Here is a 23,121-nt window from a genome sequence, read left to right on the forward strand (position 1 = left end):
CATCTTGCTTCATCTATTTAATCACATTACTTATGGCAGAACAGACACTGCTTGCAGATCGAATGTGAAGTTAATTTCCTATAAAGCACTTGGAGTCACTGATATTTCTATAAATACCACTATTCCCAAATTACCAGGAAGTAGATGAATCAAGAATCCTATCTGAGAACACTGCTTTCATTTTCTCTTCTAGGAAGAGAAGATTTCTGGCCTTTGTTGTGCAGCTTGGTGTAATAATTAAAAAATAAGTACTTATTGCATGTTTTTTTTGTGTATGTCATTCCAAATGCCAAGAATCTGCTTAATGTTTTCTCCTGATTTGGAATGTGATTCTTCCTTTCCTTTCCCTATTGGCTTCCATCAGTCTTCCTTGGGACTACTATCCTCCACACTAGCTATTCTGAAAAATACCTCCTCAAAAGTACTGCCAGCTACTCAATACTGTCAAAATTCAAGTCACTCAAAGAAAGACTCTATTATTATTAGAGACCCTAAGAAATGGCTTAGCGTTTAGCAGTCTTTTAATACTTTCAGGAGTCTTAGTTTGACCTCTCTAATTATAGTGAGCTAACTGAATGCAAGGAATAGAATTTTACTTATTCAGACATCCCTGTTGTGTTGTTCAGCAACTTTAGAAGATTTAAATTTATTGTCAGGATAATTATTAAAAAAAACAGATTATATAATTAATATGAGAATACTGCATAGATTTTGGAATACACAGAAAAGTATAAGAATGGAAATAAAATGCTACCAAGCATTTTAATAACTAAGATTAAAGACTGTCACAACTATTCTCCAATCTTGTTCTTTTGCACACTCAGACACAAAGTTAAATAAGATCACATTGTGTACGCAGCTTGTTTTCCTATTGTAAAATCTTTTATATTTTATTGGTTGGTGAAATATCCTTTTAGATGATAATTTTCAATGACTGTATAGTACCCCATATTAAGACTATACATGCCACTATCAAAATTAATAAACAAATGCCAATTGACTCTGGGTTGGGATGAATGACAGTGGCCTGAGCTTTCTGGCATCCATCCTTAGCTAAATTTGAGGTATTAAGGGAAAAATCAAGAAGTGAGATGGTAAAACAGAAATAAATAGGGTTCACTATATCTGAGAATCTATGATGATACATAATCACATTTCAGAGATATCTGTGATGTATTTCTAGATGCTTCTCTGTGACTTTTATCTGTGATAAAGTTTCACTATATGAAAACAGAAATTACAGCAATTAATGTAGATTCATAAATTTTAGAGTAAATAGAAAGATAAAGTAAGGCTCTGTTAAATAGTTTGGGTCTTAGACTATACCATAATAAAACCTACAGGGGAAAAGTCAATGCATCTTAGACTCCAGGGGAAAAAAAGTCTCTGGAAAAAATCATTCTGTAAGTTAATACTCTGATTCTTAAAAGCTAAAACAGCTTCACAATAAGCAAAGGATCTTATGATAAGTCAGCTCTTGATCCCAGGTCTCCTTATCCCTCACTCACCAGAGGCTCAGTAGCACCCTAATCATCAGGACTGACCTTATTACACAGACAGCTGGGGCATTAGGAGAGGGTGAGAGTGAGTAGAGAATAGAGGCCATGAGAGCAGACTCTCACTGGCTCAGAATCTATTCTCTCCTACAATTTGTCCTACTCAGACCTTGGCATTCCAGTTGTCCAGTAAATGGTCTTTCACTATCCTGATATTTCCTCTGTGGCTCTCCTTATCTCAAGATTGTACCAAGTTGTAACTTGGTTTCATGCCTGGTCAAACCACTAACTTGATTTACTACCCCTCTGAACACCAGTATTCCCATTACCTGCTGCTTAAATATCTGCTATAGCCTGCTCCCTCCTCCTTGGAGGTTTAGTATGGACATGTTCTTAACCAGTTTCCGCACCTGCATAATCCTCTTTGGGCACAGAGAGGATTTCTTTGATCACCATATCTAAAATAATCCCTCTGTCCTAATCTCCCTTTAAGGCCTACCTTTTTCCCAGGCACTTCAATCCCATTATCCTATTTTACTGTCTGCATAGAACTTAACACTATCTGAAATTTTGTATTTATTAGTTTTCTATATCTCTCTCAATAGAATTTTGATGCATGGATTACTTGTTATAGATTTTACTCTAGCTTCCATGTCCTCACATTCCTATCATAATCTATGCTGAGGCTTGTTGATATGTACAAAATCTGTCTTTCAATGTACCCTCTATATCTCAACTCAGTATCAGCCATTAAGCTATAAATTAATTTTAAGAACTTAACTTCATAATATCAAATAAAGAACACAAAGAACACATACAAACACACACATGCCATTCTCTCCTGTTGTCTTGGATTTATGATGTGTGGTGTCTATATAAAAACATGACAAACATATTCTCATAAGTATTATATCGACTCCAGAGATATTAAATAAGGGCACATGATAATCAAGATTATTAGCATAAACAGGGGGACAGAGAGAATAAACTTAAAAAGGAGTAGTAGATAAAAATTTATTTTATATCCTTGGCAAGATTAGTCTTCTCCATATAGTTTCCACAATGGTTTCAAGAAAAAAATCTATCCATATTTTTAAATGTCAGGTTCACTGAAATGAAAATAATTTTATTAAACTATAAATAAAATCAGTGTTCTCTTAGGTTTTTAATTATTTTGTTCTTTGTACACTCAAATGAATTCATGAAAGAAATGCGGAAGCACAGTTTCAGGTGTAAGGGTGAATTATTTAATTAAAATTCAGTCAGACAAAAAAATAGTTAATGAGATACTCATTTTTTCAGTAAATACTTACATTGTGCTTTCAAGGCATTTGTAGCCAATTAGCTTGCTCAACTGATTAAACATTGCTTACCTAATTTACTTGAATAAAGATGTAACAGAGAATTTCAGCAAGATATAATAATTTTATCAAGACATACAGACATGACAGAAAAAAAGTCTAGATGGAAAATAATTTACACAAAATAATATCCCTATCAAAATGTTTAGTGTGGCGTTTTCCAAATTTAAAAAGCAAGAACATTGAAATTCTCAATTTATTTCAAAAATTTGGTAAAGAATTGGGAATAGAATGCCAAAAATTTAGTTCTGGGTGGTAAAAACCTCCCTATCTCATTTAGTCTATTTTTTTCCTAGAATTTGCTTTTGTTTTAAGGTGACTTTTTCTTCTGATTAAATAAATATGTACACTGTTAAATAATAAAAATATTTAAGAAGCTCTTATTCTCTCATTGTTCATTAAGAAAGAAACGGAAGTTACACACATAATAGGTGAAGACAAAGAATTCGTGGGATTAAAAAAATTGAAGTTAAAAAAGTCATGAAGGTTGACATCATCTGGATGGAAGAAGATGGTGGCACAGAGAGGAGTGGAAGTTAGTTAATCCCCCCGGACCAACTAATAAACAACCAGGAACAATTAGCAAATGATATGGAATAATGCTGGGGGACAACCATGACTGTACACACATCATGCACCAACCTGGATTGGGAAGAATGCCTGAGATTGCAGTGTGGAATCTGTGAGTAGAAACTGCTCTAAACAAGCAAACATACTCAGTCCAGCTCCAACTGGGGTTTTAATTGGCAAACATGGACTGCTCATTGCAGGCTGCAAATCCCCCAAAAAGCAGACAGAGACTTTTAGTGATGACTGACCTTGAAGGGCCAAGGGACTTCTCTTTTCCAGGAGGAGGAACCCAGGGGACTGGGTGCTATCTCTGGCTGACAGGTGAAACTGGGGTCCATGGACTGACCCTGAAAGGGGGCTTTTTTTCTGAGTGGCTCAGTGGAGAAAGCCTCAACCATTTTCAGTTCGCAGTGCTCTGCAGTGGAGAAAGGCTCAGCCATTTTTGGTTCACAGTGCTCAGACCCAGACAAGGGTGGAGATAGCAGAGTCAGAGAGACAAAGAACATATTTAAACGCGAATGAAAACTCCCTGGGGGGTAGATCTTCCCTAAGAGGAAAGACGTGGTACCTAGCTCTACTACCAACCCTCCATTCAGAACGAGACCCCCAGGGCCTGGGGGAAAACAATCAAACCAGAAACAACTTAGGCCAAGAATTAAAGGGGCCACACCTCCTTACACCAGTTGGGAGCGACAGGCTGACAGGCGACACCTGCTGGGCAGGTTAGGAAAAGCACAGTGGCTCGAAGCCTCACAGGGTGTGCCAATTTCTAAGACACAACCTCAGGGAAACCTGGTGCTGAATATTTCCTCCTTCTGGGACCTGAGCCAGTTCTGGTCTGGGAAAACCTGATTGGGGTAACCAAGGTAACCATGCCTAGACAACAGAAAACTACAACCTACACTAAGAAAAACAAAGGTATGGCCCAGTCAAAGGAAAAAACTTATACTTCAACTGAGATACAGGAATTTAAACAACTAATACTAAGTAATTCAAAAAACTTAGGGAAGATATGACAAAAGAGATGGAGCATATAATGAAAACACTGGGCACACACAGGTAGAAATTGAAAGTTTAAAAAAACAACTGGGAGAATCTATGGAAATGAAAGGTACAACACAAGAGATGAAAGACACCATGGAGACATACAACAGCAGATTTCAAGAGGCAGAAGAAAACACTCAGGAACTGGAGAACAAGGCATGTGAAATCCTACACACAAAAGAACAGATAGGGAAAAGAATGGAAAAATATGAGCACTGTCTCAGGGAACTGAATGACAACATGAAACGCTTGAAGGTATGTGTCATGGTTGTCCCAGAAGGAGAAGTGAAGGGAAAAGGAATAGAAGCAATAATAGAGGAAATAATCACTGAAAATTTCCCATCTCTTATGAAAGACATAAAATTACAGATCCAAGAAGCGCAGCTTACCCCAAACAGAAGAGATCTTAATAGGCCTATGCCAAGACACTTAATAATCAGATTATCAAACATCAAAGACAAAGAGAGAATCCTGAAAGCAGCAAGAGAAAAGCAATCCATCATATACAAAGGAAGCTTGATAAGACTATGTGTGGATTTCTCAGTAGAAACCATGGAGGCAAGAAGTAAGTGGTGTGATATGTTTAAGATACTGAAAGAGAAAAACCGCCAACCAAGAATCCTATATCCAGCAAAACTGTCCTTTAAATATGAGGGAGAGTTTAAAATATCTCTGACAAACAGACAATGACAGAGTTTGTGAACAAGACACCTGCTCTACAGGAAATACTAAAGGGAACACTACAGACAGATAGGAAAAGACAGGAGTGAGAGGTTTGGAACACAATTTTGGGAGATAGTAACACAGCAATGTAAGTATACTGAACAAAAATGACTGTGAATGTGGTTCAAAGAGGAAGGTTACAAGCATGTGGGACATCAGAAGGAAAGAGGAAAGATAAAGACTGGGACTATATAACTCAGTGAAGGCTAGAGTGCTCAACAATTGTTATAAAATGTACAAATGTATTTTTTTCATGAGGGAGAAGAAATGAATGTCAACCTTGCAAGATGTTAAAAATAGGGTGGTACTGGGGGGGAAAATACAATCAATGCAAACTAGAGACTATAATTAACAGAAACATTGCATTATGCTTCCTTTAATGTAACAAAGGCAATATACCGAAGCTAAATGTATATAAGAGAGGGACATAAGGGAGGAGTGTGGGACTCTTGGCACTGATAATGTGGTCTGACTCTTTACTCTACTTTATTTTAATGCCATCTTTCCTTTTGTTACTTCCCAGCTGTCATTATTTTTTTCTCTTAGGTTTTCTTTTTCTTTTGTCTCTCTAACTTCTTTGATTCTTCTTCCTGCTTTGTGGAAGAAATGGAGATATCCTTATATAGATAGTGGTGATGGTGGTGAGTACATAAATATGTGACTATACAGGGAATCATCAATTGTTTACTTAGGAAGGAATGTATGCTGTGTGAACAAAACTGTCTTAAAAAATGGGTTGATGAAGAAACCTTGAGGGCACCATATTGAGTGAAATAAGTCAGACACATAGGAACAAATATTGTATGGTCTCACTGATATGAACTAATTACAATATGCAAACTCATAGACATGAAATGTAAGTTACCAGGATATAGAACGAGGTTAAAGAATGGGGAGTGGTTGCTTAGTATGAGCAGAATGTTCAACTAGGTTGAACACAAGGGTAAAAGCCATCAGACAATAGGACTTTCCACAAATCTTTTCTGGGTAATTCCATTTCCAATCTTGGCTTGCACGGAAATGGCGGTTGGGTTCCATGTTTGGTTAAATCCTCATGTTGGGCTGTAGCTTCTGGGATTCCACCCGCTGGAAGCCCATAATTTTCAGCTTCTGGTTTCTTTGAACCCAAGAGTTCAGTTGTAAGTTCCTGTCTCTCTGCTCACATTTTACTATAAGCTGCAAGGAGAAGCCAGGGTACATCCTTCACACGTAGTCTGGAGATCTCCTCAGCTAAGTATTCCAGGTTGTCACTTTCAAATTCTTCCTTCCATCTGACACCAGGACTCAATTTTGCCAACTTCTCTGCCACTTTAAAACAAGGATTGCCTTTCTTCCAGTTCTCAACACATTCATCATTTGTGTTCAAGGCCTCATCAGAAGATGAGAGTCCATATTTCCACAGTCTCTTCAAAGCAGTTTAGGCCTTTTCTATCAAACTCCTCAAAATTCTTCAGAATCTTCCCCTTATCCATTTAAAAAGACTCTCCAACATGTTTGGTATTTGCAAACTCAGCAGCAAAAGCACCCCACTCTCAGTACCAAAATCTGTTCTAGTTTGCTAATGCTGCCAGAATGCAAAACACTAGAGATGGATTGGCTTTTATAAAAGGGGTTTATTTGGTTACACAGTTACAGTCTTATGGCCATAAAGTGTACAAGGTAACACATCAGCAATCGGGTACCTTCACTGGAGGATGGCCAATGGTGTCCGGAAAACCTCTTTTAGCTGGGAAGGCACGTGGCTGGCATTTGCTCCAAAGTTCTGGTTTCAGAATGGCTTTCTCCCAGGCTGTTCCTCTCTAGGCTGCAGATCCTCAGAAATGTCACTCTTAGTTGCATTTGGGATATTTCTCCTCTCTCAGCTTCTCTGGAGCAAGAGTCTTGCTTTCAACAGCCATCTTCAAACTGTCTCTCATCTGCAGCTCCTGTGCATTCTTCAGAGTGTCCCTCTTGGCTGTAGCTCCTCTTCAAAACATCACTCACAGCTGCAGCTGCACTGAGTTCCTTCTGTTTGTCACCCCATTTATATGGCTCCACTGATCAAGGCCCACCCTGAATCGGTGGAGCCATGCCTCCATGGAAATATCTCATCAGAGTTATCACCTACTATTGGGTGGGGCACATTTCCATGCAAACAACCTAATCCAAACGTTCCAACTTAATCCCCACTATGTCTGCCCCACAAGATTACATCAAAGAGTATGGCTTTTTCTGGGGGACATAATACATTCAAACCAGCACAGAGGGGCGTATAGGGAAAAAATATACCTATTGCAAACTATATACTACAGTTAATAGTATTTTAACATTCTTTCATCAACAGTAACAAAGGTACTTGTTCTAGTTTGTTAATGCTACTGGAATGCAAAACACCAGAAATGGATTGGCTTTTATAAAGGGGGTTTATTTGGTTACAAAGTTACAGTCTTAAGGCCATAAAATGTCCAATGTAAGTCATCAACAATCAGGTATCTTCACTGGAGGATGGCCAATGGTGTCCGGAAAACCTCTGTTAGCTGGGAAGGCATGTGGCTGGCATCTGCTCCAAAGTTCTGGTTTCAAAATGGCTTTCTCCCAGGATGTTTCTCTCTAGGCTGCAGTTCCTCAAAAATGTCACTCTCAGTTGCTCTTGAGGCATCTGTCTTCTCTTAGCTTCTCCGGAGCAAGAGTCTGCTTCCAATGGCCATCTTCAAAATGTCTCTCATCTGCAGCTCCTGTGCTTTCTTCAAAGTGTCCCTCTTGGCTGTGGCAAGCTCGCTCCTTCTGTCTGAGCTTACATCGTGCTCCAGTAATTTAATCCAGACCCACCCTGAATGGGAGGGCCAACACATCCATGGAAATTATCCAATCGGAGTCATCACCCATAGTTGCGTGGGGCACATCTCCATGGAAACACTCAAAGAATTACAATCTAATTAACACTGATAGGTCTGTCCACACAAGCCTACATCAAAGATAATGGTTTTTGGGGGAACATAATACATTCAAACTAGCACAGTACTATACCAAAACTATGAATCAGTAATGGAGGCGGGGGTGGTTAGGGGTATGGGAGGATTTGAGTTTCCTTTTTCTGTCTTTTATTTCTTTTCTGGAGTAATGAAAATGTTCTAAAAATCAAAAAAAAAAATTAATTCTGTTGATGGATGCACAGCTGTATGATGGTATCGGGGACAACTGATTGTACACTTTGGATCTTTGGATAATTGTATGGCATGTGAACAATCTCAATTTAATAAAATGTAAAAAAATACTTATGAAAAAAATACAGTGAAATCTACAAGAACTGAGCTATAAGGTCCTTGAAAGAGTACTTAAAAGAAAATTCTTCAAGACATAGTACAGTTGAGGATCTTAAAGTGCTAAGAAACATAAACAGTTTGAGGATTTTGTCTTCCAGTATCAACAACACAATTTCCTAAAGATTCTAAATAATTTTCTTCAATAAACTTTTGTTCACTTTTATGGGGCATCCCTGCCCATCTGATAAGATAAACCTAGCTGTTGTTACAAATCCTAGTGTATTTTATGAACAAATAGAGAAAAAAAGAAAATTGGAAGTTTTTTTTTTTTAATTTTTAATGAATTTATTCATAATATTTATTATTAATAAATTCTTGGAGCTGGCTGGCAATCTCTTAGATCTATGATTCAACACCAGATATGTAAGTGATGACAATATTGCCAGTGAACTTCACTAGGCTTTCAAAACAAATAGCACAGTTAGGGCTTTAAAGAAGACAGAGTTTGGCTGAAATGGAAGACAGGTATTTGGCTCAGGCATGCCGTCTCTTGCAAGCTGCTCCATGTTTGCCTAAGGCCTCCAACTCCAATTGCTCCCACCTCCATCAGACACCCCCTGTTCTCCGGCATGCACAAAGAAGGCTTTATCTGTGCTTTGAAATACATCAAATCAAGTTCACAGTCTTCACTTTTTAGTAGTCCTGTCAAAAAGGTAAAAAGTGAATTCCTCCTATTAAAAATTAAAAAAAATAAAAATAAAAAAACCTGAGGGGTAAACGCTCAAGAAGCAAGAGGGGATCCCTGCCCCGCCCCCCCCCCCCCCAGACCTTTTGCTCTTCAGTTCTGTTTCCGAAAACAAGTTCTTCCCCTATCTGGCAACATCTGAGTTATTGAGAAAATATATGTAGCTTCGCTGGTGTTGCCACAAAAGTTTCTTGAGTTTTCAAATTTCTATCTACTGCTTAATACTTGGGGGTGGGGTTGGAGGAATCTGGAATCCTTAAATTATAGCAACCTTTAACTACATTTGTCCTAAAAAAATAAATTATATATGTAATTTTTGTCTCAATAAATGATGGTTCAAAATTGAATATTTTGAACAATAGGATATAGATTTTAAACCTAATTAATTATGCAATGAATCTGTATGCATCTATAATAATTGGAACTTCAAACCACTACAAACCACTGAAGATAGTCAATGTATATATTTCAATTTGCCCTCAAAACTTCAGAAAAATATATGTATTTATACGTAAAAATTTGGGTACCAAAATGTATGTGGTCTCTGTACGAAATTAATATACACATGTGTTCTCTTATAAAACTTAATATGAGTAAACTGTAAAGATATTGCTCCTCCTTCTAAAAATTTCAGAACTATTGGAGAAAAACAAACTCTGTAATAGTTGATATGAACCATATTTTCACCACATTTTATGCCTCTTTGCAGCTAACTTCCAAATGTTAAGTTTGTGGTCACACATGATTCGCATACTAAGCTGGGCCCACTCACTAGCTAAGTAGTAGACCATACTCAAAATGCATATTTTAAGTTCATCCATGGGCAAATTCACAAATTTTGCCCGTGACAGATCTTCAGACTGGCTTAAGCAAGTCAAAACTTGGCATTCAAGTTAATCTCAAATGTCAATAATCTGTTCACAAAATTAAGATAGAAGGGTAAGGGAAGGTTTTTAAGCAAGAATGCCATAAAAGAGCACAGAGGAAACCTCTCCATGAGGCCAGCCTCCAGCCCAAGAACTAGGTAATTAAACAAATGGATTTTCAGAAACATTGGTTAACAACAAAATGCAGTTGCTGTGTTAGAATGACTGCAGGATATCAGATTTGGCATCAGGTTTCAACAGATGTGGCTGAGAGATACAACTCTATCAACACTGATATCTATATCCTTGGCAGCTAACTAACCTATTCAGTGGTTCAGATACTTCACTTATACATTGGGGGAAATAACATCTACCTCACAGAATGAAATGTTTTATAGAACAATGTCCATAAACGGTTATAAAATATGTAATAGATAATGTACTCAAAAGTAAGCTATTATATAAATTACCATTATAGTTGTTGATATAAATAAGATAGAACCCCTTACCAAGGATGAATTCCAACTGTGGTTCATTTGGAGTCTTCTGAATACCTATGAAAGGTACAAACTCAAATTAAACATATTTGGCTCAGTATCAAGAATTTTTCAATGTACACAACTATGTTTCATCCCAAGCATAATGTGATAAATATACTAGTTGGCTGAAAAAATAACTGGGGGGAAATCAGGCTTTGCAGCAGAACTTGATATGGCTAAATATGTGATTGCTCTATTTAGCTCCACAGCCATAAGAAAACTCAAAATCATTGTTTTTGTAAACCAGGACAAATATGCTAAACTTATTTGTCAACTGCATTTGTTTTGAATGCATTCAAAAAGAATCACTTCACCAAAGTACTCTCTCATGTGGGTCTTTCAAACCAGTCTGACATGCTGTAAATAATCACTATTATTAAAGGGATATCACTGGCCAGGTTATAGTGGACATTCTGGCAGTAGTTTTTCACGCAACTTGCTGATAGCTCACAGTGACATTGTTAAATGTTTCCATTCCTTTAGTCAAAAAAAAAATTTTTTAATTTAATTACATGGCTAAATAAACTGAGATGAAGTAAGAATGAAAGTAAGTCTGAGAATGAAGGTAAGTAAATGGGAACATCTAATGTTGAAAAGGTAGAAAGATACGGTTGTGGCACGTGAGAATGGGGTAGAGGATGCCTGAAGGTTGCCCACAGTTCTGCGGCTTCCTGAACAAGAGAAGATGAGGCCTGGATACATGGAGGTGATTCCATTTGTTACAACTCAGGGGTGGCCAAAGAGGCAAAACCAAAATTTAAGAAAAAGTAAACTATTTGGCAATAAATGTAAGAATATTCTATAAATCTTTTCTTGTTGATTAATTTTGCTAGTGCATTCATCAGATACCATTTAAACTGAACTAGTATTTGATCACTATCATATTCTTAGAACCACCTCTTTGAATGAAATGAACTGTTTTTAATCTACAGAGCTAACATATTTTTGCACAGTGAACTTTTTTTTTTTTTAAACTCTGCTGACATTTAACAATGCTATGGTTAACAATTTTAGACTCTCTGAGAGGTCAGAGTGACAATCATTAGTTAGGTTTTTGTGAACTCCAAATAGTGTGGATTTTTAAAAAGGTTATTAGCAATTAACTCTGCTATAAGCTCTGACAACCAAATTTCTCAAAAATGCATCCAACCAATAACATTTTCTAAAGATTATTTTTATAATGTAAATTAAATGAAAAGGTTAGGCCTATGTTCGCCAGTGTTAAATAATGGGTAACAGAAATCTTCTGAAAAGAAAAGTAAAAGACACAATTCATGCTAAACAATAAAACCCAAACCCTAGAATTATAAGCATGAGAGAAAACATACAATTCTTCCATTGATTTTAATTACTTGACTAACACAAAACCCAATTCCAAAGTTCAAATGCAAATCTTGGCCAAATCTCCGAGCTTGCTCTATTTGTGTGACTTAGTGCTCTCTGGTATAGCAGGAATAGTCTAAGCGTCTATTGTAACCATTTTTTCCCTAATGCTTTCAATTTAAATATCTTTGGTTTTAAAGAGAAAATTTCTATGTTCCAAAAAATAATTTTACATGAGATTATATAAATGCTAAATAATGGGTGTACTTAAACATTATTTATTAATGTCTTAATATACATTCAAGAACTTTGACTCTACCATTTTCCAGATTATCATTAATCTCACCCAAGAAAAAGATGAGAGGCATATATCAAAAACACACAACAACAAAATAAATAGCACAAAGGGGAAACAGTTAACCTCATCCATTTGTGAGAACCCAAGTCTCTGTGAATACACAAACACGTGTGTGTTTGGTTGACCTAGTTTGTATCTTCTGAGAGCTATGGGAAGAGGCACACATATACTTACTTGTGAACTGAAAATCCCCAGTATCATTTTCCTGGGCTGTGTGAAGAAAGTGCTGGCCTTCTTCCGATGTTCCTTCTTCTTTGATTTCCATGATCAACCTTTGCAGTTGTTTAATATTCTGAGTTTTCTTCCCAAAGATTACAGGTTTAGTGTAGACGTATCTTCACAATAAAGACCTGATGTCCCAGTCTGAAATTCTGTGCTTGGGAAACATCAACAATGAAGATTCCAGTTATTTCAGGGCTCAGTATACAACCACCTTCATATGAACTTCCTTCCTGCCTCTCCCATTTCTCAAACTTTCAGGACCAATTCATCCAGCTAATGCACCATAAACTCTACGTTAAATAAGTATTCTCTAAGCAATTATTATACAGTCATATGAGGACATTCTAAAAACTGAAAGGTATATTTTTTCTCTTGTCCTAGATTTTTCTGTAAGATAGTAGATAGCTATTGGGGCTACTAACTAAATATCACCTAATTTAGCAGCAAGAGCAGATAGTACCTCATCTAAAGGCATTAGCACATTTTACCAAGGTGAATATATTACTCTCATTCCTTGCATTAGAACTTCCCTTTAAGTTCATCTCTCCATCTACCCTTGTTAGAACATTATTCATGAGCATATAAAGATAATTTGGCATGATACTCTTCTTCTAAGATGAGCTAACAGCTTGCAAAGAAGAGTCTCCAACCTCATTATTATCCATGGAGTCTCTTGCTGATTGGCCTGATAAAGGTTTAATTGTTTAATGATCAGGACATATGATGAAAAGAATGAATAATAATTTTGAAATACTAAAGCTCAAGGGGAAGTGCAAGTAACAGCAAATAGATGAAAATTAGTATGGGGAAAGAAAGCCTCTCCAAGAATTTAATATGCTGTTATACAGACAGCCTGTATTCATTTTGATATTTAGCATGATATACCTGAACAAGAATGAATTAGAAAAAAAATCAATGTGGCTTTAAATCAAGTTACTAGCTGAATTAAAATGTATAAAAAATCTTTAAATATCTATCCAATTCTGTTTAATGAGATAGTCACAATTGTTAAGTTTGGAATACTGATATGGTCTCAGTCTTCACAAGTCAGCAACCTCACCCTGTTGTCTTTAAAAAAACAAAATGGCTTCATTTATAATTGGGCCTTAGTTTTTAAAAATCATCTGGCAAAAATTAAATCCAGAAAGCATCTTGAATTTTCAGAAGTATTACAATAAACTTGCAGATAAATATATATTGGCTTCTAAGGACACAACCAGGAATCCTTTCTAGGTAATGTGCCATCAATTAGATCAAAGCCATCAATTTGGAAATTATCTTTTGAATTAAGATTTAAATTTCTAATTTACTTTTTGACTGTTAAAATTAGAAGTCTTTTCTGATAAGGACAAAGCAGATATTCATTGTATCACATTCTCAAAAGAACTTATGACAAATACTAATAGTGGGGTAGTATCTGTAACAGACCATGCATATGTAACCAGTCTTGGATACAGGGGCTTGGTTAACTTCACTGTATTTCTTGACCAAAGACTCAACCTCTAATCCTGACCGGTTATCTTATAAATTCTATTCTTGAAAAGGGGACCTAAATAAGGTGGCATGGATGAATTTCAGAAAAACAGCAACTCAGTACACTAATCGTGAATAATAAAATTGATGTCTGTTTTGGGGGCGTGTGTGCATGCATATAATTTGAGTGAGGAGGAACAAGTAAGATAACAATAAAGACTCATTAGCATAGCCTCATTTTAAGCCTACTATCCATTCAATACTCGTTCACTAACTGAAAATAATTTCAATTTTAGAGAATGGAGCCAAATATAGAAAACAATGATTATGTGGCAACCTCTTGTGATTCTATTAATTTTCATTCTACCTGTAATGCATTTGAAGACAAAGTTCAGATTTGATATTTGTTACCAAAACATGTACTTCAGAAGGAATCAGTTATGCTGCCAGCAAAGCTCTAGAAAACCATGGCATTTCTAGCTAGTAAATATAGTATTTACCTATGGTGGTTAGGTAAATAAATAGTTCCTTTTCTGCATCTGTTTGGACATTTTTTGGTTTATGACCATGCACTAGAATAGACTGTGGTTTTGCATACTACAAATATACTTAAAGGAGAAAGCTTTTAAACATGATTGTTACCCAGAAGAGCTCTCACATCTTCAGTATCACTCAGAAGAGCTATGAGCCAAAAGTTTATATTTCGAAAATACACTGCTTCTCTCCAATCCCCTGCGTGACAAAGATGATTTGTAGGTATAGTTCAGTTATATATAATTGGATAATATTTCTCACTGGCCACTGTAATACCAGATATTTGTTCATATTTCATATACCTCATGCTATAAAATCCACACAAAAAGATTATGGCTAATTGGGAAGGTGAGACTAACATACCTTGAAAAATTAGAGACACTATACAAGAGGCAAATTGAGAAATAGTCACCCTTAGAAGCCTGCAGTACCATGCTGTTCACTCACTAGTGGTATGAAGATCAAATAGTATCCTGATGCAGATAAAGTGTGTTCTGGAGGCAAATTGCGGGTACAGGAGACAATGTTAAGGAGAAAGCCCTTAGCTGTTACTGTGCTTTTTAAATAGCACATTCTGTTACATTGTCACATACATAAAACAGTTTTCCATACAAATTTGAGATTTTTTTTTTAAGAGGTAAAAGAAATAAGGAAGAGAGGAAATGTAATTAAAAAGACAGAATTTGAAAGAAAGGTAAAGAGGATTAAATCTGTGCTAGCGATTACATATATAAAGTTGTAATGAGGGCAATCATTTAACAAATATTACGTGATACAACTTATTTATGATAGTTTCCCTTACAGCCCTCAGTAAAGACTGAACCCTGATATTCTTCATCCTAGGGCAGGACATGGTAAAACAATTCAGTTTGGGGGAACAAAATGTGCTAAATCCTTTATCTCTTATTAAACATATTAAGGGCTATATATACTTGGTTACCAAATCTTGAATTTTTACATAGTAATCAGAAGAATGTAGAAAAAGAGGAACAGAGGCAAGTGAAACCTGGGGTTTGGCATGGAAGATCTGTGTTCCTCTCTAGGACTTCAAAGCCCAAAAGGATTGGGGGAAACTCAATGGTGTACGGCAGGTAGATATCCTGCCCCGAGCTGTAAATCTGGAAGGAGGTCATTCTTCAGATGTACCACCATGGAACCAACATCTAAATGTGAAACAGTCCAGAGACTCTGTAGATAGGCAGAGAGACACGGCCTCAGTTTAAACCTTGGGTTTCTCTCTGCTTCTCTCTTACATGAATGGGACCAAGAAGAGCCTATTGGCTTTTAGCATGGGGACAGTAAAGAAGCTGAGTGGACATCTAGCAGGTCAGTCTTGGGGTACCTGAAAAAAGGTACACTGTGGCCCTGCAGCAGAGGCTGTGGTGTTGGCTTCCCAGGCAAGAGATACATGGAGGACATGGCCAAAACTCAGCAGGTTTTCTTTGCTATCAAGAGCCCAAGGTGAGGGATGATATCGAAGGAAACTCCAGGATTTGGTCCCTCTACCTAAACTACTATTGAACTGGCAGGAACTGTCTGAATCAACTATTTTGAAATTCCAAAGTCTAGTGGGACACTGTGCAGCCTCCAGGGAGGGGTGGGAGGAAGAGGCTGGTAAGTTGCAATAAATACCCATCTCTATCTTTGATCAGCTTCTACAGATCACTGGGGGTCGGCTTTGAAAGTCCTGGGGCAAAGGCAGTAGAGGAATCTTAAAGACAATAACCTTCCTCAAAATTATAGAAAACAGTTAAAGGGCTGCCTCAACTGGGCATGGGCCAAATCAAGAAAACACAGCTTCAAAAGCCGAATAAGAAGCTCTTGGTGCTCTTGCAGGCTCCATCCCTACCCCTCCACGGCACAGAATGGAGCCAGTTTGTGCTCCCATTGTGGGTCCCTGGCCATGTTCCAGAGGGAGCAGATGGGCCCCAGTATGCATACTGTGGTGCATGTATGTCAGTGCCAGTCAGTTGGGTAGAGGTCTGAGAGGCTGAGCCAGGGAACTTGCTCTGGGCTTGCCTTCCCAGAGTTTGTCCTGAGGACAGAGAAGTGGTCTGCAGACATTTGGGCCAGTGTGAGAAACAAGTTGAAGAGGCCTAGGGCAAAGGACTACCTGTATTAAGTCACTCAAGAGAGCACCCAAGAAGGGGAGGAGTCTAACTCAAAAGGAGTAGAGGAGGCATTCTCTCCAACTCCTGTATACCTTAAATGGGGAATTCATAAGGGCCCTAGCAAGCACAAGCCCAAAAAATGAAGCAAAATCCACAGCTCTGGCTCCACATGGGCTCAGGTAAGGCAGAAAGGAACTTGTACTTCACATTTGCCTTAGGCTAATCTTCTTAATTAGAGGACTAAGCTCTGAAGGAGCCCACCAGCCAGAGCAGGGCTAATTTGCAAAAGCAATGAAAGGTGCTTTCTGACTTGGTTGGTTTGATTAGCTCCTGCAATTCAAGAAAATCTCTGTCATATTACTAACTGGACACACTTAAGGAACAGACATGTCAGGGACTAAATTTTAACACTTTCAAATATTAAAATGTACAGTATGCAACAAAAGACTAAAAGACAAAAAAGAAATAGGAAATGATAGCTCATCCAAAGAAACAAAGTACAAATCCAGAAAACATCAGTGAAGAGGATGACACTTTGGACTTACCAGATAAAGACTTTAAAAACGTAATCCTCAGTATGCTCAAGGAGAAAAAGGAAAGCATGAAGAAACAACTACAGGAGATGAGGAAAACAAAGAATGAAGAAAATGGGGATCTCTCCAGAGAAATACTGAATTGAAGTACATAATGACTGAAATTAAAACTTCCCTAGATGGTTTCATAGCAGATTGGAGGTGGCAAAAAAAAAAAGAATCAGTGACCTCAAACATAAGAAAACTTACATGATTCAGGTTGAGAAGCAGAAAGAAAAAAGAAGGAAGAGAACCTGAAAAAACTGTGGAAAACCATCAAGTATTCTGATACATTCATTATGGGAGTCCCAGAAGGAGAAGAAAGAAAGAAAAGGGCAAAAGGAATATTCAAAGAAATAATGGCATAAAATTCAACATAATTAGCAAAAGATATGAATACACACATCCAAGAAGCCAAAATGAACTCCAAACAAGATAAACAGAGAGAACCATGCCCAGATACATAGTAAGCAAATTGTCCAATGCCAAAGTTAAGGGCAGAGTTCTGAAAGCTTCAAGAAAAAGAAGAAATGTGTTATGTATGAGGGAATCTCAAATAGATTGAGTTCCAATGTCTGATCAAATAGCGTATTTGGGCAAGAAGGCACTGGGATAAAATATTTAAAGTGCTAAAAGACAACAATTTCCAATGAAGAAATTTATATCCAGTGAGACTTCCTTTCAAAAATGAGGGAGAGATTAAGACATTCCCAGGTAAACAAAACTGAGGGAATTCATTAGTAGTAGATCTGTCCAACAAGCAATGCTAAAGGGAATTTGTGGTGGTTTAAAGCACTATGTACCCCACAAAAACAGGTTCTTAAATCTAATCTATTTCTGTGGGTGTAAACCCATTGTAAGCAAGAACATTTGATGAGGCTACCTCAGTTAAAGTATGATCCACCTCATTCAGGATGGGACTTAATCCTATTGCTTAAGTCCTTTATAAATGGAATGAATACAGAGAGAGGGAGAGAGTGAGAGAGAGACAACGCAAGGCATGGAAGCAAAAAGTTGAAATCAATGAAATCCCAAAGAGAAGGGAGAGCCCAGCAGACACCACAATGTGCCTTGCCATGTGGCAGAAGAGCCAAGGATCACTGGCAGCCTTTCTTTGGGAAAAAAGCATCATCTTGATGATGTCTTGATTTGTACATTTTCTTGGCCTCTTAAGTGTAAGCTAATAAATTCTCATTGTTCAAGTGGAGTCATTTCATAGTATTTGCTTTAAGCAGCCTATGGAACTAAAATAGAGTTCCCCAGACTGAAAGAAAAGAACAATAGACAATGGATCAAAATAGAAAAAAGAAATAAAGACCTCCAATAAAAGTAACCATATGGGTAACCACAAATGTGAGTACTATTGTACTATATTTTTAAATATGTAATTTACTTCTTACAGGTTCTGGAATGCATAAAAAGTGATGATAAATCAATGTTTTTATCATGCAATGTACAATGATATAATTTGTAATAAATACAAGAAAAGGTGGGACAGAGAGGTACAGGAACAGCATATGTATATGCTACTGAAGATAAATTGGTATCAAATCAAACATGATTGTTTTAGACTTAGGATGTTACATTTTAACTCCATGCTAACCACAAAGGAAATACATGAAAAATATACTCAAAAAGAAATGAGAAGGTCCTCAAAATGATACAATACAAAAAAAAAATATATATATGAAAGTAAGCATTAATGAAATAATTCAGGGTTTATAAAGGGTATAAAACTCAAAGTATAAGGCATAAGACAAAAGAGCAAAATAGCAGAAGAAAGAAAATATTATCGGTAGTTACATTAAGTATAAATGGATTAACCTCTTCAATTAAAGGCAGAGATTGGAAGAATGAATAAAAAAGCATGACCCAACTACATGCTGTTTACAAGAGACTCACCTTAAGTTCAAATACATAAATAAATTGAAAGTGAAAGGATGGAAAGAAATATACCATGTAAGTAGTAACCAAAAGAGAGTCGCGGTAGCTATACTAGTATCAGATAAAATGGACTTTAAGTCAAAAATAGTTACAAGGTAAAAAGAAGGTCATTTATACTGATAAAGGGTCAATTCTACAAGATGACTTAAAAATTATAAATACATATGCATCTGATGGAAGAGCCTCGAAATAAATACATGAAGCAAATATTGACTGATTTGAAGGGAGAAATGGTGATTCTATATTAATAATAGATTTCAATACACCATTTTCAATAATGGATAAAACATCAAAAGGAAGATAAATAAGGAAATAGAAGAATTTAACAATACTGTATGTCATGTAGACCTAACAGACATGCATAGATGACTTCACACAACAAAAGCAGAACAAATATTCTTTTTTAGGGCACATGGATGATTACCCAGGATAGACCATGTGCTGGTTTGAATGTATTATGTCTCCCAGAAAAAAAACCATATTCTTTGACACAATCTTGTGGGACAGACATATTAGTGGGGATTAAGTTAGAATGTTTGGATTAGGTTCTTTGCGTGGAAATGTGCCCCACCCAACTGTAGGTGATAACTCTGATGAGATATTTCCATGGAGGCGTGGCCCCACCCATTCAAGGTGGGCCTTGATCAGTGGAGCCACATAAATGAGCTGACAAACAGAAGGAACTCAGTGCAGTTGTGAGTGACATTTTGAAGAGGAGCTACAGCCAAGAGGGACACTTTGAAGAAAGCACAGCAGCTGCAGATGAGAGACATTTTGAAGATGGCCATTAGAAGCAGACTCTTGCTCCAGAGAAGCTGAGAGAGGACAAATATCCCAAGTGCAACTAAGAGTGACATTTTTGAGGAACTGCAGCCTAGAGAGGAATGTCCTGGAGAAAGCCATTTTGAAGCCAGAACTTTAGAACAGATGCCAGCCATGTGCCTTCCCAGCTAACAGAGGTTTTCTGGACACCACTGGCCATCCTCTAGTGAAGATACCCAATTGCTGATGTGTTACCTAGGACACTTTATGGCCTTAAGACTGTAACTGTGTGACCAAATAAACCCCCTTTATAAAAGCCAATCCATCTCTGGTGTTTTGCATTCTGGCAGCATTAGCAAACTAGAATGGACCATATGTTTACTCACTAAACAAGTCTCAATAAATTAAAAAATATTGAAATCATACAATATATCATCTCTGACCACAAGGAAAGGAAGCTAGAAATCAAGGACTCTTAAACAACCAATGGATCAAAGAATAACAAGAGAACACAGGAAATAACATGAGGTGAATGAAAATGAAAATGCAACACACCAAAACTTAGCGATGTAGCAAAGGCAGTTCTGAAAGGGAAAATTATAGTGCCATACGATTCTATCAAAAAAGAAGAAAGTGCTTGCTTTGGAAGCACATTTACTAAAATTGGAATGATACAGAGAAGATTAGCATGGCCCTTGTGCAAGGATGACAGGCAAATTCATGAAGCGTTCCATATTTTTGTACGTGGTTCTTATTTGGAATGATGGATATGTTTTGGTAATGGATGGTGGTTATGGTAACACAACATTGTGAACAAATTAACAGTATCCTCATACCATCAGAAAAGTATAGGCCAATATCCTTTTGAATATAGATGCAAATATCCTCAACAAAATACTACCAAACCAAATACAGCAGAACAACAAAGTAATTATCCACTATGATCAAGTAGGATCTATCCCAGGTGTGCAAGGTTGGTTAACATAAGAAAATCAATAAATGTTATACACCACATTAACAGAAAAAAAGGAAGAAAAACAATGATCATCTTAATTGATGCATAAAAGGCAGGTGACAAAATCTAGAACTCTTCTAGATAAAAACAGTTAGAAAACTCAGAATAGAAGGAAACTTCCTCAGCATGATAAAGGGAGTACATGAAAAACCCACAGCTAGCATCATATTCAATGGTGAGAGACTGATAGCTTTCCCTCTAAGATCAGAAAAGAAAGACAAGGATTCCTATTGTCACCACTGTTATTCAATACTGTACTGGAAGCTCTAGCCAGAGCAATTAGGAAACAGAAATAAATAAAAGACATTCAAATTGAAAAGGGAAAGTAAAACTTTCTCTATTTACAGATGGCAAGATCCTATATACCTAAAGTTCCAAAAAATGCAGAAGAAAGCTACTTGAACTAATAAATTCAGCAAATCAGTGGGATACCAGATCAACATGCAAAGATCAGTAGCATTTCAATACACTACTAATGAACAATATAGTAATGCAGAAAAGATCAAAGAAAAAAATCCATTTACAATAGCAACTAAAAGAATCAAATATCTAGGAATAAATCTAATTAAGGATGTAAAGGACTTGTACACAAAAACTACAAAGCATTGCAAAAAGAAATCAAAGAATACCTAAATAAATGGAAGGGCGTTCCATGTTCATGAACTGGAAGACTAAATATCATTAAGAAGTCAGGTCCACCAAAATCAATTTACAGATTCAATGCAATCCTAATCAAAATTCCAACAGCCTTCTTCATAGAAATGGACAAGACAATCATCAAATTTATATGGAAGGGTAAATGGCTCCAAATAGCCAATGCCGTTTTGGAAAAACAAGAATGAAGTTGGAGGACTCTTCTTCTGATTTTAAAACTTATGAAAAAGCCACAGTAGTCACCATGGTACTGGCACAAGAACAATCATCTAGTTTAGAAATCAACACTCACATTTTTGACCAATGGATTTTTGACAAAGAGACCAAGACCACTTGTTCTAGTTTGCTAATGCTGTAGGAATGCAAAACACCAGAGATGGACAGGCTTTCATAAAGGGGGTTTATTTGGTTACACAGTTACAGTCTTAAGGCCATAAAGTGTCCAAGGTAATGAATCAACAATTGGGTACCTTCACTGGAGGATGGCCAATGGTGTCCGGAAAACCTCTGTTAGCTGGGAATGCAAGTGGCTGGTGTCTGCTCCAAGTTCTGGTTTCAAAATGGCTTTCTCCCAGGATGTTCCTCTCTAGGCCACAGCTCCTCTTCAAAATGTCACTCTCAGTTTCTCTTGGGGCGTTTGTCCTCTCTTAGCTTCTCTGGAGCAAGAGTCTGCTTTCAACAGCCATCTCCAAACTGTCTCTCATCTGCAGTGCTTCTCTCAGCTCCTGTGCATTCTTCAAAGTGTCTCTCTTGGCTGTAGTGCCTCTTCAAAATGTCTCCCACAGCTGCACTTAAGTTCCTTCTGTTTGTCAGCTCATCTATATGGTTCCAGTGATTTAATTTAGACCCACCCTGAGTGGGTGGGGTAACAGCTCCAGGGAAATTATCCAATTAGAGTCATCACCCACAGTTGGGTGGGGTGCATTTCCACACAAACAACCTAATCCAAACATTCCAACTTAATCCCCACTATATGTCTGCCCCACAAGATTCCATCAAAGAACATGGCTTTTTCTGGGGGACATAATATATACAAACTAGTATACCACTCACCTGGGAAAATATAGTGTCTTCAATAAATGATGCTGGGAAAACTGGATGTTCATCTACAAAAGAATGAAGGTGGGGCCCTACCTCATACCACATACGAAAACAGACTCAGAATGGATAAAATTCTTAACTATTAAAGCTAGAACTATTAAATTCATAGAATAAAACATAGGGAAGCATCTTCAGGACCAAAGCACAAGAAACAATAAAAAAAAAAAGGTAGACAAATGTGACCTCACCAAAATTAAAACTTTTCGGCATCCAAGGTCTTTATCATGAAAGTAAAAGGACAGGGGGAAAGGGAGGCTATCTGAGATACACTTAAACAGAACAAGTATTTTCAAAAAATATGCTTATATTATTTTAACAAATGAAATGACTCAGTAGTGGACTAAATGTCAAATGCTTTTATTCAATTATTTTTGTTGTTGTGTTTTCCTGCTCTCAGCTAGGAGAAGCTTATTATAGACCAAGTTATTGAGAAGACAAACAAAACAAAACAAAACCAACTAACTGC

General features: G+C 37.0%; 1 protein-coding gene and 1 non-coding gene across 3 annotated transcripts in view; one reads left to right on the forward strand and one right to left on the reverse strand.

The window, feature by feature from the left end:
- The window catches only part of INPP4B (inositol polyphosphate-4-phosphatase type II B), an 877,116-nt gene that overhangs the window by 419,056 nt on the left and 434,939 nt on the right, over positions 1–23,121 (reverse strand). Inside the window, exons 4-5 of one of the 2 annotated variants that reach the window (XM_037830718.1) lie at positions 12,442–12,643; positions 10,557–10,601 (exon numbers count right to left, since the gene is read on the reverse strand). In XM_037830718.1, coding sequence (XP_037686646.1) covers positions 10,557–10,601; positions 12,442–12,532 — 136 coding nt within the window. In that variant the 5' untranslated portion in view covers positions 12,533–12,643. The remainder of the gene's footprint in view (positions 1–10,556; positions 10,602–12,441; positions 12,644–23,121) is intronic. The other variant, XM_037830717.1, reaches the window with a different exon arrangement.
- Positions 20,519–20,625, forward strand: LOC119530747. The gene has a single exon (XR_005216129.1). It is a non-coding gene; the product is annotated as a U6 spliceosomal RNA (small nuclear RNA).

Source organism: Choloepus didactylus, chromosome 3 (genome assembly GCF_015220235.1).
Source record: "Choloepus didactylus isolate mChoDid1 chromosome 3, mChoDid1.pri, whole genome shotgun sequence".
Lineage (NCBI taxonomy): Eukaryota > Metazoa > Chordata > Mammalia > Pilosa > Megalonychidae > Choloepus > Choloepus didactylus.